The sequence below is a fragment of the Neoarius graeffei genome, chromosome 16 (assembly GCF_027579695.1).
Source record: "Neoarius graeffei isolate fNeoGra1 chromosome 16, fNeoGra1.pri, whole genome shotgun sequence".
Classification (NCBI taxonomy): Eukaryota; Metazoa; Chordata; class Actinopteri; order Siluriformes; family Ariidae; genus Neoarius; species Neoarius graeffei.
Window position 1 is genome coordinate 49657432 of NC_083584.1, and position 15098 is coordinate 49672529.

A 15098-nucleotide genomic window follows, 5' to 3' on the forward strand; every position below is an offset into this window, starting at 1 on the left:
GAGGCTTTGTAGCTTTCTAGTAAGGTGTGATGCTGAGTGGTAGATGGAAATGTGGATTGAAATCTACCAGGTATGTGTAGAATATGCCAGCAATAATGCAGACTTCAAGTCCTCCTTGGACATTTGTGTGTAAGTAATCAGTGTTCAAGTGGTTTTGGTCAGAAACAACATCAGTGAAAGCTTAGAGCTAATGTTTACTCAGCAATGTTTAAATCATATTGCATTCTAACGGGCAGCTTTTTTTAGCACACAAACACTATCACTATTTTGCTTTAATAATGTTGAATGTTTTAATCAATTGAAAATGGAAATCTAAGCCACATATTCAGCCATTTCTTATTTTTGCTGCATTGACAATGTACTACGTCAGTGAGACACCACCTTATTGTATTGAAGCAAATAAGATGTTTGTGTATTGTTACACAAAACCCTAGTTGTTTCTGTGTATGCACGTTCGTGGCACGTGATTTAGTGCAAAAATCTGATCTTAATCATAAAACTTCTGCATTGAAGTGTATTTGTGTATTTTGTATTGTGATGGGGTAAGCCTGCTTCTATTTTAAAGCAGATAAAGAACAACCCCAATTCCAAGAAAAGTTTGGACACTGTGGAAAATATAAATTAAAAACAAAATGTTAAGATTTGCAAATCATGGAAACCCTATATTTCATTGAAAATAGTACAAAGACAAAATATCAAATATTGAAACTGAGAAATTTGATTGTTTCTTGAAAAATATATGCTCATTTTAAATCACTGCTGATAACCATGGTCCTGCCCACAACCAATCACTGCTGATAACCATGGTCCTGCCCACAACCAGTCACTGTTCGTAACCATGGTTCTGCCCACAACCAATCACTGATAACCATGGTCCTGCCCACAACCAATCACTGCTGGTAACCATGGTCCTGCCCACAACCAGTCACTGATAATCATGGTCCTGCCCACAACCAATCACTGCTGATAACCATGGTCCTGCCCACAACCAGTCACTGTTCGTAACCATGGTTCTGCCCACAACCAATCACTGATAACCATGGTCCTGCCCACAACCAATCACTGCTGGTAACCATGGTCCTGCCCACAACCAGTCACTGATAATCATGGTCCTGCCCACAACCAATCACTGCTAGTAACCATGGTCTTGCCCACAACCAATCACTGCTGATAACCATGGTCCTGCCCACAACCAATCACTGCTGATAACCATGGTCTTGCCCACAACCAATCACTGCTGATAACCATGGTCCTGCCCACAACCAATCACTGCTAGTAACCCTGGTCCTGCCCACAACCAATCACTGCTGATAACCATGGTCCTGCCCACAACCAGCCACTGCTAATAACCATGGTCCTGCCCAAAGCCAATCACTGCTGATAACCATGGTCCTGCCCACAACCAGTCACTGATAACCATGGTCCTGCCCACAACCAGTCACTGATAACCATGGTCCTGCCCACAACCAGTCACTGATAACCATGGTCCTGCCCACAACCAATCACTGCTGGTAACCATGGTCCTGCCCACAACCAATCACTGATAACCATGGTCCTGCCCACAACCAGTCACTGTTCGTAACCATGGTTCTGCCCACAACCAATCACTGATAACCATGGTCTTGCCCACAACCAATCACTGCTGATAACCATGGTCCTGCCCACAACCAATCACTGCTAGTAACCCTGGTCCTGCCCACAACCAATCACTGCTGATAACCATGGTCCTGCCCACAACCAGCCACTGCTAATAACCATGGTCCTGCCCAAAGCCAATCACTGCTGATAACCATGGTCCTGCCCACAACCAGTCACTGATAACCATGGTCCTGCCCACAACCAGTCACTGATAACCATGGTCCTGCCCACAACCAGTCACTGATAACCATGGTCCTGCCCACAACCAATCACTGCTGGTAACCATGGTCCTGCCCACAACCAGTCACTGATAACCATGGTCCTGCCCACAACCAGTCACTGTTCGTAACCATGGTTCTGCCCACAACCAATCACTGATAACCATGGTCCTGCCCACAACCAATCACTGCTGGTAACCATGGTCCTGCCCACAACCAGTCACTGATAATCATGGTCCTGCCCACAACCAATCACTGATAACCATGTTCTTGCCCACGACCAATCACTGCTGGTAACCATGGTCCTGCCCACAACCAGTCACTGGTAACCATGGTCCTGACAACAACCAATCACTGCTGGTAACCATGGTCCTGCCCACAACCAATCACTGGTAACCATGGTCCCGACAACAACCAATCACTGCTGATAACCATGGTCCTGCCCACAACCAATCACTGCTGATAACCATGGTCCTGCCCACAGCCAATCACTGCAGGTAACCATGGTCCTGCCCAAAATCAATCACTGCTAATAACCAAGGTCCTACCCACGACCAATCACTGATAACCATGGTCCTGCTCAATACCAGTCACTGCTGATAACCATGGTCCTGCCCACAACCAGTCACTGATAACCATGGTCCTGCCCACAGCCAATCACTGCTGATAACCATGGTCCTGCCCACAACCAATCACTGCTGATAACCATGGTCCTGCCCAAAATCAATCACTGCTGGTAACCATGGTCCTGCCCAAAACCAATCACTGCTGGTAACCACGGTCCTGCCCACAACCAATCACTGCTGATAACCATGGTCCAGCCCACAATCAATCACTGCTGGTAACCATGGTCCTGCTCTAAACAAATCACTGCTCGTAACCATGGACCTGCCCAAAACCAATTACTGCTGATAACCATGGTCCTGCCCACGACCAATCACTGATAACCATGGTCCTGCCCAAAACCAATCACTGCTAATAACCACGGTCCTGCCCACAACCAAGCACTGCTGATAACCATGGTTCTGCCCATGACCAATCACTGCTGGTAACCATGGTCTTGCCCAAAACCAATCACTGCTGATTACCATGGTCCTGCCCACAACCAATCACTGATAACCATGGTCCTGCCCATGACCAATCAATGCTGGTAACCATGGTCCTGCCCAAAACCAATCACTGCTAATAACCATGGTCCTGCCCACAAGCAACAGTGCTGATAACCACGGTCCTGCCCACAACCAATCACTGATAACCATGGTCCTGCCCATGACCAATCACTGCTGGTAACCATGGTCCTGCCCACAACCAATCACTGATAACCATGGTCCTGCCCACAACCAGTCACTGTTCGTAACCATGGTTCTGCCCACAACCAATCACTGATAACCATGGTCTTGCCCACAACCAATCACTGCTGATAACCATGGTCCTGCCCACAACCAATCACTGCTAGTAACCCTGGTCCTGCCCACAACCAATCACTGCTGATAACCATGGTCCTGCCCACAACCAGCCACTGCTAATAACCATGGTCCTGCCCAAAGCCAATCACTGCTGATAACCATGGTCCTGCCCACAACCAGTCACTGATAACCATGGTCCTGCCCACAACCAGTCACTGATAACCATGGTCCTGCCCACAACCAGTCACTGATAACCATGGTCCTGCCCACAACCAATCACTGCTGGTAACCATGGTCCTGCCCACAACCAGTCACTGATAACCATGGTCCTGCCCACAACCAGTCACTGTTCGTAACCATGGTTCTGCCCACAACCAATCACTGATAACCATGGTCCTGCCCACAACCAATCACTGCTGGTAACCATGGTCCTGCCCACAACCAGTCACTGATAATCATGGTCCTGCCCACAACCAATCACTGATAACCATGTTCTTGCCCACGACCAATCACTGCTGGTAACCATGGTCCTGCCCACAACCAGTCACTGGTAACCATGGTCCTGACAACAACCAATCACTGCTGGTAACCATGGTCCTGCCCACAACCAATCACTGGTAACCATGGTCCCGACAACAACCAATCACTGCTGATAACCATGGTCCTGCCCACAACCAATCACTGCTGATAACCATGGTCCTGCCCACAGCCAATCACTGCAGGTAACCATGGTCCTGCCCAAAATCAATCACTGCTAATAACCAAGGTCCTACCCACGACCAATCACTGATAACCATGGTCCTGCTCAATACCAGTCACTGCTGATAACCATGGTCCTGCCCACAACCAGTCACTGATAACCATGGTCCTGCCCACAGCCAATCACTGCTGATAACCATGGTCCTGCCCACAACCAATCACTGCTGATAACCATGGTCCTGCCCAAAATCAATCACTGCTGGTAACCATGGTCCTGCCCAAAACCAATCACTGCTGGTAACCACGGTCCTGCCCACAACCAATCACTGCTGATAACCATGGTCCAGCCCACAATCAATCACTGCTGGTAACCATGGTCCTGCTCTAAACAAATCACTGCTCGTAACCATGGACCTGCCCAAAACCAATTACTGCTGATAACCATGGTCCTGCCCACGACCAATCACTGATAACCATGGTCCTGCCCAAAACCAATCACTGCTAATAACCACGGTCCTGCCCACAACCAAGCACTGCTGATAACCATGGTTCTGCCCATGACCAATCACTGCTGGTAACCATGGTCTTGCCCAAAACCAATCACTGCTGATTACCATGGTCCTGCCCACAACCAATCACTGATAACCATGGTCCTGCCCATGACCAATCAATGCTGGTAACCATGGTCCTGCCCAAAACCAATCACTGCTAATAACCATGGTCCTGCCCACAAGCAACAGTGCTGATAACCACGGTCCTGCCCACAACCAATCACTGATAACCATGGTCCTGCCCATGACCAATCACTGCTGGTAACCATGGTCCTGCCCACAACCAATCACTGCTGATAACCATGGTCCAGCCCACAACCAATCACTGTTGGTAACCATGGTCCTGCTCAAAACCAGTCACTGCTGATAACCATGGTCCTGCCCACAACCAGTCACTGATAACCATGGTCCTGCCCACAGCCAATCACTGCTGATAACCATGGTCCTGCCCACAACCAGTCACTGCTGATAACCATGGTCCTGCCCAAAACCAATCACTGCTGATAACCATGGTCCAGCCCACAATCAATCACTGCTGGTAACCATGGTCCTGCCCACAACCAATCACTGCTGATAACCATGGTCCAGCCCACAATCAATCACTGCTGGTAACCATGGTCCTGCTCTAAACCAATCACTGCTCGTAACCATGGACCTGCCCACAACCAATCACTGCTGATAACCATGGTCCTCCCCAAAACCAGTCACTGCTGATAACCATGGTCCTGCCCACAACCAATCACTGCTAGTAACCATGGTCTTGCCCACAACCAATCACTGCTGATAACCATGGTCCTGCCCACAACTAATCACTGCTGATAACCATGGTGCTGCCCACAACCAATCACTGCTGGTAACCACGGTCTTGCCCAAAACCAATCACTGCTGATAACCATGGTCCTGCCCACAACCAATCACTGCTGATAACCATGGTCCTGCCCACAACCAATCACTGCTAATAACCATGGTCCTGCCCAAAGCCAATCACTGCTGGTAACCATGGTCCTGCCCACAACCAGTCATTGTTCGTAACCATGGTTCTGCCCACAACCAATCACTGATAACCATGGTCCTGCCCACAACCAATCACTGCTGGTAATCATGGTCCTGCCCACAACCAGTCACTGATAACCATGGTCCTGCCCACAACCAATCACTGATAACCATGGTCCTGCCCACGACCAATCACTGCTGATAACCATGGTCCTGCCCACAACCAGTCACTGATAACCATGGTCCTGCCCACAACCAGTCACTGATAACCATGTTCCTGCCCACGACCAATCACTGCTGGTAACCATGGTCCTGCCCACGACCAATCACTGCTGGTAACCATGGTCCTGCCCAAAACCAATCACTGCTGATAACCATGGTCCTGCCCACAACCAATCACTGCTGATAACCATGGTCCTGCCCACAACCAATCACTGCTGATAACCATGCCCCCACCCACAACCAATCACTTATCACCACTGTTTGTCCCACCCTCTTGCCACTTTCTTCTTTGTTTTAAAAACTTTCTTTTTGAAGATATTTCTTTTTACAAATGCTAAAAGCAAGGAAACATTTCCCTTCATGGTAATTGCATAGTTTTTTGGACTCCAATCTATTCAAACAATGAGGAACACAGCCCTGTGGGATGTTCAGAAGATGAGGCTTGGCTCCTGAAATGCAGCTGTTACATCATGACGTAGCAAGCAGATAGAAATACTTTACACTTCCAGCAGTCTAATGACTAAGCACCCTCCACTGATACAAGGACACATTTCAGTCTGTGGCATTTGGAGACCAGTTTAAAGCTGCAAATTGGTGGGAATCCCAGCCTAGAATAGCAGGCTTAGCAGTTCACAGTGTAGACAGAAATAACTCGAAAAAACTTGTTTTCCAATAAATTCGAATAATGGGTTTCTTTTCTAAGTGTTTTACTAAAATTAAAATGTGACAGTTTTAACACATTTTCACATGTGTATGTTAAGGCCCGGTCACACAGCGCTTTACGGCTTTATCACGGCCAAAACCCGTCAAAAAGTGCTCTCCCGTGAAGCAGACGATGTTGTTCGTGTTGATGTCGAAGTTAAGACATGTTACAGTCGATATACAGACGTGACAGGACGCAGGGGAAAATCGGAACGGCGTCGGACGCGGTAAAAAGTTTTGGACTGCTCAAAACTTTAGACCGCGGACAACCACGGCTGGCACATGTGGTAAAGACGTGCAACACACGTGAAAAACACGTGATAATCAGTGTCCCGGCCGTTATTAAAACTTGGGGAGACGTGGTAAGACGCGAAAGTTTGGCGGTCTATCACGGGCAGAGCACGGTCATCGAACAGGTGTTACGCGTTGGTATCACGGGATATAGCGTGTGTTTAGCGGCTTATCACTGAGAAATGGATTTTTCCGCGTACATAGCACTGTCTAAGCCCGTTAAACGACGTCTCAAACAAGTTCTAAATTCGATTGATCACTGTCTAATCACTTCTGCATCACTTCTGATTTGCGGCATGTATAAATACCGTAATTTTCTGAGACCTCGGCACTTGCAGTCTAGATGTCAAGGGGTGAACATGAACCCTCAATGCTGTGATGTCCTCATCTTAATGCTCCAGCACCAACAGAACCAACTGATACAGGCTCAACATATCCTTGCTGAGAGAAGAAGAAGAAGGAGGAGGAGGGTGGTACGGAACATCTGGGTGCGTGGCTGGACTTGGTTAGCTGTGCTTAGGCAGTGCTGCAGCAGTGAAACAGCCGCCGACGGCCATACCCCGTACAAAGCACGGCAAAGCCAAAATTGACCAAAAATTAGCACTTACGACCACGTCCACCAGATTTTTGTATCTTTTTGTACGTGATATAGACGCGGAGTGCTGTGTGACCGCCCCTTTAATAAATGCCAATCATCCATATGCATACTTGGCACACAAAGTTCACAGAGATCTAAAAGCAACAAAATGAAGACTAAATGATGAAAGAGTACCTGTGAAGGGCATTCATTCATTCATCTTCAATAATGGCTTTATCCTGGTCAGGGTTAAACACTGGGTATGAGAATTTACACACTTCATACAGTCATTCATACCTAGAGGCTATGTAGCACAGTCAATCCAACTACCTGCATGTTTTTGGGAAGTGGGAGGAAACCAGAGAACCCAGAGGAAACCTAGATGAACCCAGGAAGAAAAAATTTTAGTAGCCCAAGCTCATGAATGAACTGGGGAGCTGTGAGATGGCAACGCTGCAATCTGAACCATCATGTGCAGTGTGCACTAAATGTTTCAGTAATGCTCAACCACTGCAGTGTGTCAGCTACAACAGACACACACTTCGTCCTTTTACAGGGTGCCATTTCTTTTGTCCTAATGGAATAACTAGTCTTATTTGTTATAATTTATGGATTTGTTTTGCACTGGTTTCTTTCACCGTGTTAATATGAAATGATTTTCAGAAAATGTTTATCAAGTGTAGTTTGGCACAATGTCCTAAAGTTAAATTCATGACACAAGTTAAACCTGACAGCATAATCTATTTATAAAATTGCAGTAATTCATGGCAGGTATGTGATTTGAAGCTTAGCATATCAGTTGAGCTTTATGTTAGTGGGTTTCCTTATACATAATTTTACACAAACCCAGGAGCTCTCGTCCTGAAGAAATGTATCAACTAACTGATTTTTTATCTAAATACTCTTCCAAACCATTTTGTACATGAGCAGTATTGTCCCGCTCACTCAACTCAACCATACATGAGACCATCCACGGAAATCCACAAGGAAAACGTAACTACTACAGTCTGCTGCAGTGAAGTATGAATTAAAATATATATTGTTCCTTATAAAATTGGTCAAAGTAGTAAGTGAAAATCTTGGGTCAATTCTTGACCAAAAAATTCATTCATTCACAATACCGCTGATCCATTGCAGGTCATGGGTTGAGCTAGAGTCAGTCCCAGCTGACATTAGTAGAGGCGGGGTACAACCTGGACAGGTCGCCAATCTATCGCACGGTGAACAGATACAGTGGGGCAAAAAAGTATTTAGTCAGCCACCAATTGTGCAAGTTCTCCCACTTAAAAAGATGAGAGAGGCCTGTAATTTTCATCATAGGTACACTTCAACTATGAGAGACAGAATGGGGGAAAAGAATCCAGGAAATCACATTGTAGGATTTTTAATGAATTAATTGGTAAATTCCTCGGTAAAATAAGTATTTGGTCACCTACAAACAAGCAAGATTTCTGGCTTTCACAGACCTGTAACTTCTTCTTTAAGAGGCTCCTCTGTCCTCCACTCGTTACCTGTATTAATGGCACCTGTTTGAACTCATCAGTATAAAAGACACCTGTCCACAACCTCAAACAGTCACACTCCAAACTCCACTATGGCCAAGACCAAAGAGCTGTCAAAGGACACCAGAAACAAAATTGTAGACCTGCACCAGGCTGGGAAGACTGAATCTGCAATAGGTAAGCAGCTTGGTGTGAAGAAATCAACTGTGGGAGCAATTATTAGAAAATGGAAGACATACAAGACCACTGATAATCTCCCTCGATCTGGGGCTCCACGCAAGATCTCACCCCATGGGGTCAAAATGATCACAAGAACAGTGAGCGAAAATCCCAGAACCACACGGGGGGACCTAGTGAATGACCTGCAGAGAGCTGGGACCAAAGTAACAAAGGCTACCATCAGTAACACACTACGCCGCCAGGGACTCAAATCCTGCAGTGCCAGACGTGTCCCCCTGCTTGAGCCAGTACATATCCAGGCCTGTCTGAAGTTTGCTAGAGAGCATTTGGGTGATCCAGAAGAGGATTGGGAGAATGTCATATGGTCAGATGAAACCAAAATAGAACTTTTTGGTAAAAACTCAACTTGTCGTGTTTGGAGGAGAAAGAATGCTGAGTTGCATCCAAAGAGCACCATACCTACTGTGAAGAATGGGGGCGGAAACATCATGCTTTGGGGCTGTTTTTCTGCAAACGGACCAGGACGACTGATCCGGGTAAAGGAAAGAATGAATGGGGCCATGTATCGTGAGATTTTGAGTGAAAACCTCCTTCCATCAGCAAGGGCATTGAAGATGAAACGTGGCTGGGTCTTTCAGCATGACAATGATCCCAAACACACCGCCCGGGCAATAAAGGAGTGGCTTCGTAAGAAGCATTTCAAGGTCCTAGAGTGGCCTAGCCAGTCTCCAGATCTCAACCCCATAGAAAATCTTTGGAGGGAGTTGAAAGTCCATGTTGCCCAGCGACAGCCCCAAAACATCACTGCTCTAGAGGAGATCTGCATGGAGGAATGGGCCAAAATACCAGCAACAGTGTGTGAAAACCTTGTGAAGACTTACAGAAAACGTTTGACCTCTGTCATTGCCAACAAAGGGTATATAACAAAGTATTGAGATGAACTTTTGTTATTGACCAAATACTTATTTTCCACCATAAGTTGCAAATAAATTCTTTAAAAATTAGACAATGTGATTTTCTGGATTTTTTTTTCTTATTTTGTCTCTCATAGTTGAAGTGTACCTATGATAAAAATTACAGGCCTCTCTCATCTTTTTAAGTGGGACAACTTGCACAATTGGTGACTGACTAAATACTTTTTTGCCCCACTGTACCTCTTTTCGACCAACAGGGAACAGGTTCCGTTCTGATTCGCACACCAGATTTTGAAGCATTCTGAGCATTTCGACCAAAAATAAATATCCAAACCTGAAAAGTTGGTTCCCAGCAGGAACCAAAATGCAGCTGGTTTTTCCAGCATGAACCATGATGACATCAGTGGGTGTGTCATTACTTTGGAGAGGAAGCAGAACACAGCAACGAAAAAGGAGACAGCTTCAGAAAAAAAAATGGACCGAAAATAAATATCTGCAATAACAGAACAAAAGCTCACAGGTAATCAAAGCACACTGCCATCCTGCTACTACTGTTTACTCCCATTGTGAATTGTGCAGTACCCTCCATTCATGACTCATCCTTGATTACAATGGTTGAAAACTGGTGAAAACGTGGGCCGGTTCACTAGCTGGCATCAAGGTTCAGAGAATCCTGAATGGAACTGGTTCAAGTACCCATTCCCTGTTGGTCGAAAAGGCGAAAGAGAGACAGACAGCCATTCACACTTTTTTACCGGCCACTTTATGAGGAACACCCATACATCCACCTGCTGTTTGATGCAGTTCTCTTAATCAGCCAATCCCTTGACAGCAGCACAACGCAGAAAATCATGCAGATACAAATCAAGAGCTTCAGTTAATGTTCATTTCAAACGTCAGAATGGGAAAAATTGTGATCTGAAAGTGTGACTTTCTTTCACTGTGGCATGGGTGTTGGTTTGAGCCAGATGGACTGGTTTGAGTCTTTCAGAAACTGCTGATCTCCTGGGGTTTTCACACACAACAGTCTCTAGAGTTTACACAGAATGGTGCGAAAAACAAAAAACACTGAGTAAGTGACAGTTCTGTGGGTGGATACAAACACCTTGTTGATAAGAGAGGTCAGAGGAAAATGGCTAGATTGGTTCAAGCTACCAGGAAGTATATAGTAACTCATATAATCACTCTTTACAACCGTGGTGAGCAGAAAGGCATCTCAGCATGCAACAGCAGTAGAACACATTGGGTTCCACTCCTGCAGCCAAGAACAGGAATCTTAGAATCAAGAACAAGTTCCTACTGTATAAAAGTGGCCAGTGAGTGTATGGGCCAGTTGACCTAATCCGAATATCTGTGGATTGTGGGAGGAAACCAGACCCAGAGGAAACCCACACAGGCATGAGGAGAATATGGAAACTCCACACAGAAAGGCCCCAGTCGACCACAAGGTTCGAACCTAGAATCTTTCTGCTGTGAGGCGACAGTGATGTTCATAATCATTTTGTTACCATGATGAAAACCCATTAGCTCTATATGACATCATGTGTACTGTAGGTAGGTTCGACATATTCATTCACTAATGATCTAAATTACATTAGCACATGCTCAATTTTAATTACTTTTGATGGGTTTGTTTCATGTCATTTTTAGACCTAATGTTGCTTCATGACAAGTAAAATAATAACGAAAGACACATTCAGACTCTTTCTTCGAAGAGCTTGTACTTTTATTTCATATGCCTTGCAGCTCTCTTTTCTCTTATCCTTTCACTGTGATTGGTGCTCGCTAACAACCGCAAGGGATTTTGGGTAAGAGACCTCTGCCAGGTCTGCTTTGATTCAAGGGTGCATTTGAGAATTTTTTAAATCTGTAAATGAGAAATGGGACATCCTACAGCTTCATGGGCATGCACAAACGAGGACCACGAAGCCGTAAGTGCACCATTTGGGACATCTCTGGTACGGTATACCTTTTTTTTTTTTTCTCTCGAGTATTATATTCTTTCCTGACTTTTTCTTTCTCCATTTTAACAGAACATCTAACACACTGCAGTTTAAAATATTATGTTGTTTACGATCCTGCATAAAATTATTGTGTTCCAACTGCAGCACATGATGTTTGTGATTGTCTCTTTGCATACTGGGTCCTCTTTGAGACATATCAGGAATCAATAATGTTCAGAAATCTATTACTCAATATGAATAAATTGCTAAAAAAAATTGATCAGGGATACAAATGTCCTTTAATTCAGGTTAAAACCAATACGGAAAACCTGCATGGCGCAGTACTGATTATTACACTGTTTAAAAAAAAAAGGAAGAAAGAAAGATATAAAACAATTGTCCTGTTCTGTAGATCACCAGTTCGTGTTTGTACAACTTTGAAGTTGGAGGATTTGATGGTTTTCTACTGAAAAACTTTGTGATGATAATAATGACCTATTTCAAGTGTCCTAGATTTCCCAAAGCCTCTCTCGGTATTGTGCATCTGTAATGCAGGTGATGGTGATTTATGACTAAGAGTGCAGGATGTGGCTGAGATTTGATAATTTCCCCATGCCCTTCAGCATCAAACACACTGGGGAGATAAGTGACTGGAAACATTGGCTGAAAGTATTAAAAGCTTCTCTGTGTGTTTGGGTATATGCACTGATTTCATGACTGTAACAGAATCTCAATTTTTTCAAGGAGGTTTATACGTGTGTGCACTGGCTGTTTTCTTTTATCCTCTTGATTTTTTTTTCCTTTCTATCAATCACACCCAAAGGCCAGTGTTATTTTTACCTCTTCATCAGGAATATTGGCTGGGACAATTAGTTTTTCTGCATAGTGCATAGGCTTTGTGAAATAAGCGACTTGTAAATGTTACAGGCTGTATCGTTTCATTTTTTCATTTTTAATAGCTGAAATTTATTTTTGAGATGAGCAAATGAAGCAAATTGATGGAATTTCACTGCTTAGTGTAAAATATGATGTGAAGTAACACAATATGAAATAAATGTCATGATGTCATTTTTAATATTATTTTTTACCATTCTTTTTTTTTTTTTTTTTACATTTCATTAAATGTCCCACATACCTCCCTAAGATGTCCATTCTTTCTATTTAGATTTATTCTATTTCTTTAAGGATAAAATTAACAGTTTAAACAAGGACTGCATCCACATCTTTCATCAGTGTCATTTCTTTCTATTCCTCTCTAGAGGCCTAATGCCACGAACATTGGACAGCCAAATCACCATGGAGAAAACACCCAGCTACTTTGTAACGCGTGAGGCTCCACGCCGCATCGCCAGTATGTCCCAAGACACCAAATTAATTGTGGTGGTGCGAAATCCAGTGACCCGAGCCATCTCGGACTACACACAGACACTGTCCAAAAAGCCAGACATCCCCAGCTTTGAGGAGCTCGCCTTCAAGAACAGGAGCCAAGGATTGGTGGACACCTCATGGAACGCCATCCGCATAGGCATGTATATCCTGCACCTAGAGAACTGGCTGCAGTACTTCCGGCTCTCACAGATCCATTTTGTGAGCGGCGAACGGCTCATCACGGACCCAGCTGGTGAGCTGGGCCGCGTGCAGGATTTTCTGGGACTTAAACGCATCATCACAGACAAGCACTTCTATTTCAACCGAACGAAAGGCTTCCCCTGTTTGAAGAAGCCTGAGAGCAGCAGCACTCCTCGATGCCTTGGCAAGTCCAAGGGCAGGACACATGTGCAAATCGACCAGGAGGTCATTGAGCAGTTGCGTGACTTTTATAGGCCTTTCAATGTGAAGTTTTATGAAATGGTCGGACATGACTTCAGATGGGACTGAAGTGGTATGCTTTCTTAAATGATGAATGAGTCATTGGATGAAGTCTATTAGTCAGATCAGATTGTTGATAGAAGGAGTGAATGAAAACAGAAAACCTCAAAGGACACTTTAAACAAATGAAGACCAAATGCTCTTAAGATATTAAACTAGCTTATAAGCTTACTGAATGATTCTTCACAGGCAAAATCCATAGCTATTCCTACTGTAGCTCAGGACACTGTGCCATCCACTTGAAATCCTTTACTACATTTAGGATTGACACTTGCTCATTAAATCAAGAGAGTAACTGAGAAGCTGTCATTTGGTTTCATAGTACTTGTCATGCACAGCACTGTGTCTGTTCACTGTCCTCCTGTTACTATTTAAAATACAAAAAGCGTGTCATCTTGTTATGAAACTGAAACCCGTACAGCATACAACTGCAGTGTATTACTAAAATGTAAAATGGGGAAAAAAATAAACAAAACTGATTTTAAGGCCATTCTTATAGAGGAATTGATTGATTTAAGGTTTTATGATCCTGACAATGGGAAATAGCACTCCATGTTCTGAGTTTGGTTAACAAATTGTGTAGAATTATGTCTTTTTTTTAATGTGGATGTATTTTTTTTTCTTTCTCAGCAGATATTTCAAAACCGCATGCCATCAGCAGATGTTTTGCATCTGATAACAGATTTGATCTTCAAAGGAAATTGAAATCCCTGTCAAAATACTAAATACTGTTGGGTTGGTTTTTTGGTTGTTGTTTTTTTCCCAATGGAGCATCCAATTTAGTCTCAAGCTATCCCTATCTTTGTCTAGACGTCTGGTCCTCTAATAGATCACCGCTCCCTTTTAAAAGGTCAATTTAGGGGGGTTAAAATTTGACTTCCATGTCCATTTACAGGATGACTAAACAAGAGAATTTGGTAAGCTACTGTAATGCTTTGGAGCCAGAATAATTGAATTAGACACTGATATTAATTAGCAGCACTGCAGATTGAGCCTTGGATCTCTAAAACACCCCTCAATCTTCCTTAAAGGTCTTCCATTGATTTGATATGATCATGGGAAGGCAACAATGTAATTACTGCGACAGGCCAGTTTAACCTTCACAGTAAATATCGAGAAACAAACAGGCCATGTGATAAATGTCATGAACTTTGGAGCAACTTCTCAGGAGCAACTTGAACCTCTGCCTTATTAGGCTACATCAATCAAAACAACGTACAAACTGATGTTTTCACTGCTCTGTCTACTGCACAGCCTTATACAGGAGATTCTGAATAATATCCATGTACTACAGTTGTGTGCAGCCTTTGGATGAGGATCTAGATATTTAAACAGTTTGTGTCACCATCATCAGTTGGTGTACCAGAAATCACAAGCAAGTCATTGCAAATTA

The 15098-nt window shown here is 44.1% G+C and overlaps 1 protein-coding gene across 1 annotated transcript in view; it reads left to right on the forward strand.

Moving 5' to 3' along the window:
* The window catches only part of hs3st2 (heparan sulfate (glucosamine) 3-O-sulfotransferase 2), a 71815-nt gene extending 58101 nt beyond the window's left edge, over window positions 1–13714 (forward strand). Inside the window, exon 2 of the mRNA XM_060943115.1 lies at window positions 13096–13714. Coding sequence (XP_060799098.1) covers window positions 13096–13714 — 619 coding nt within the window. The remainder of the gene's footprint in view (window positions 1–13095) is intronic.
* The last annotated feature ends 1384 nt before the right edge of the window (window positions 13715–15098 follow it).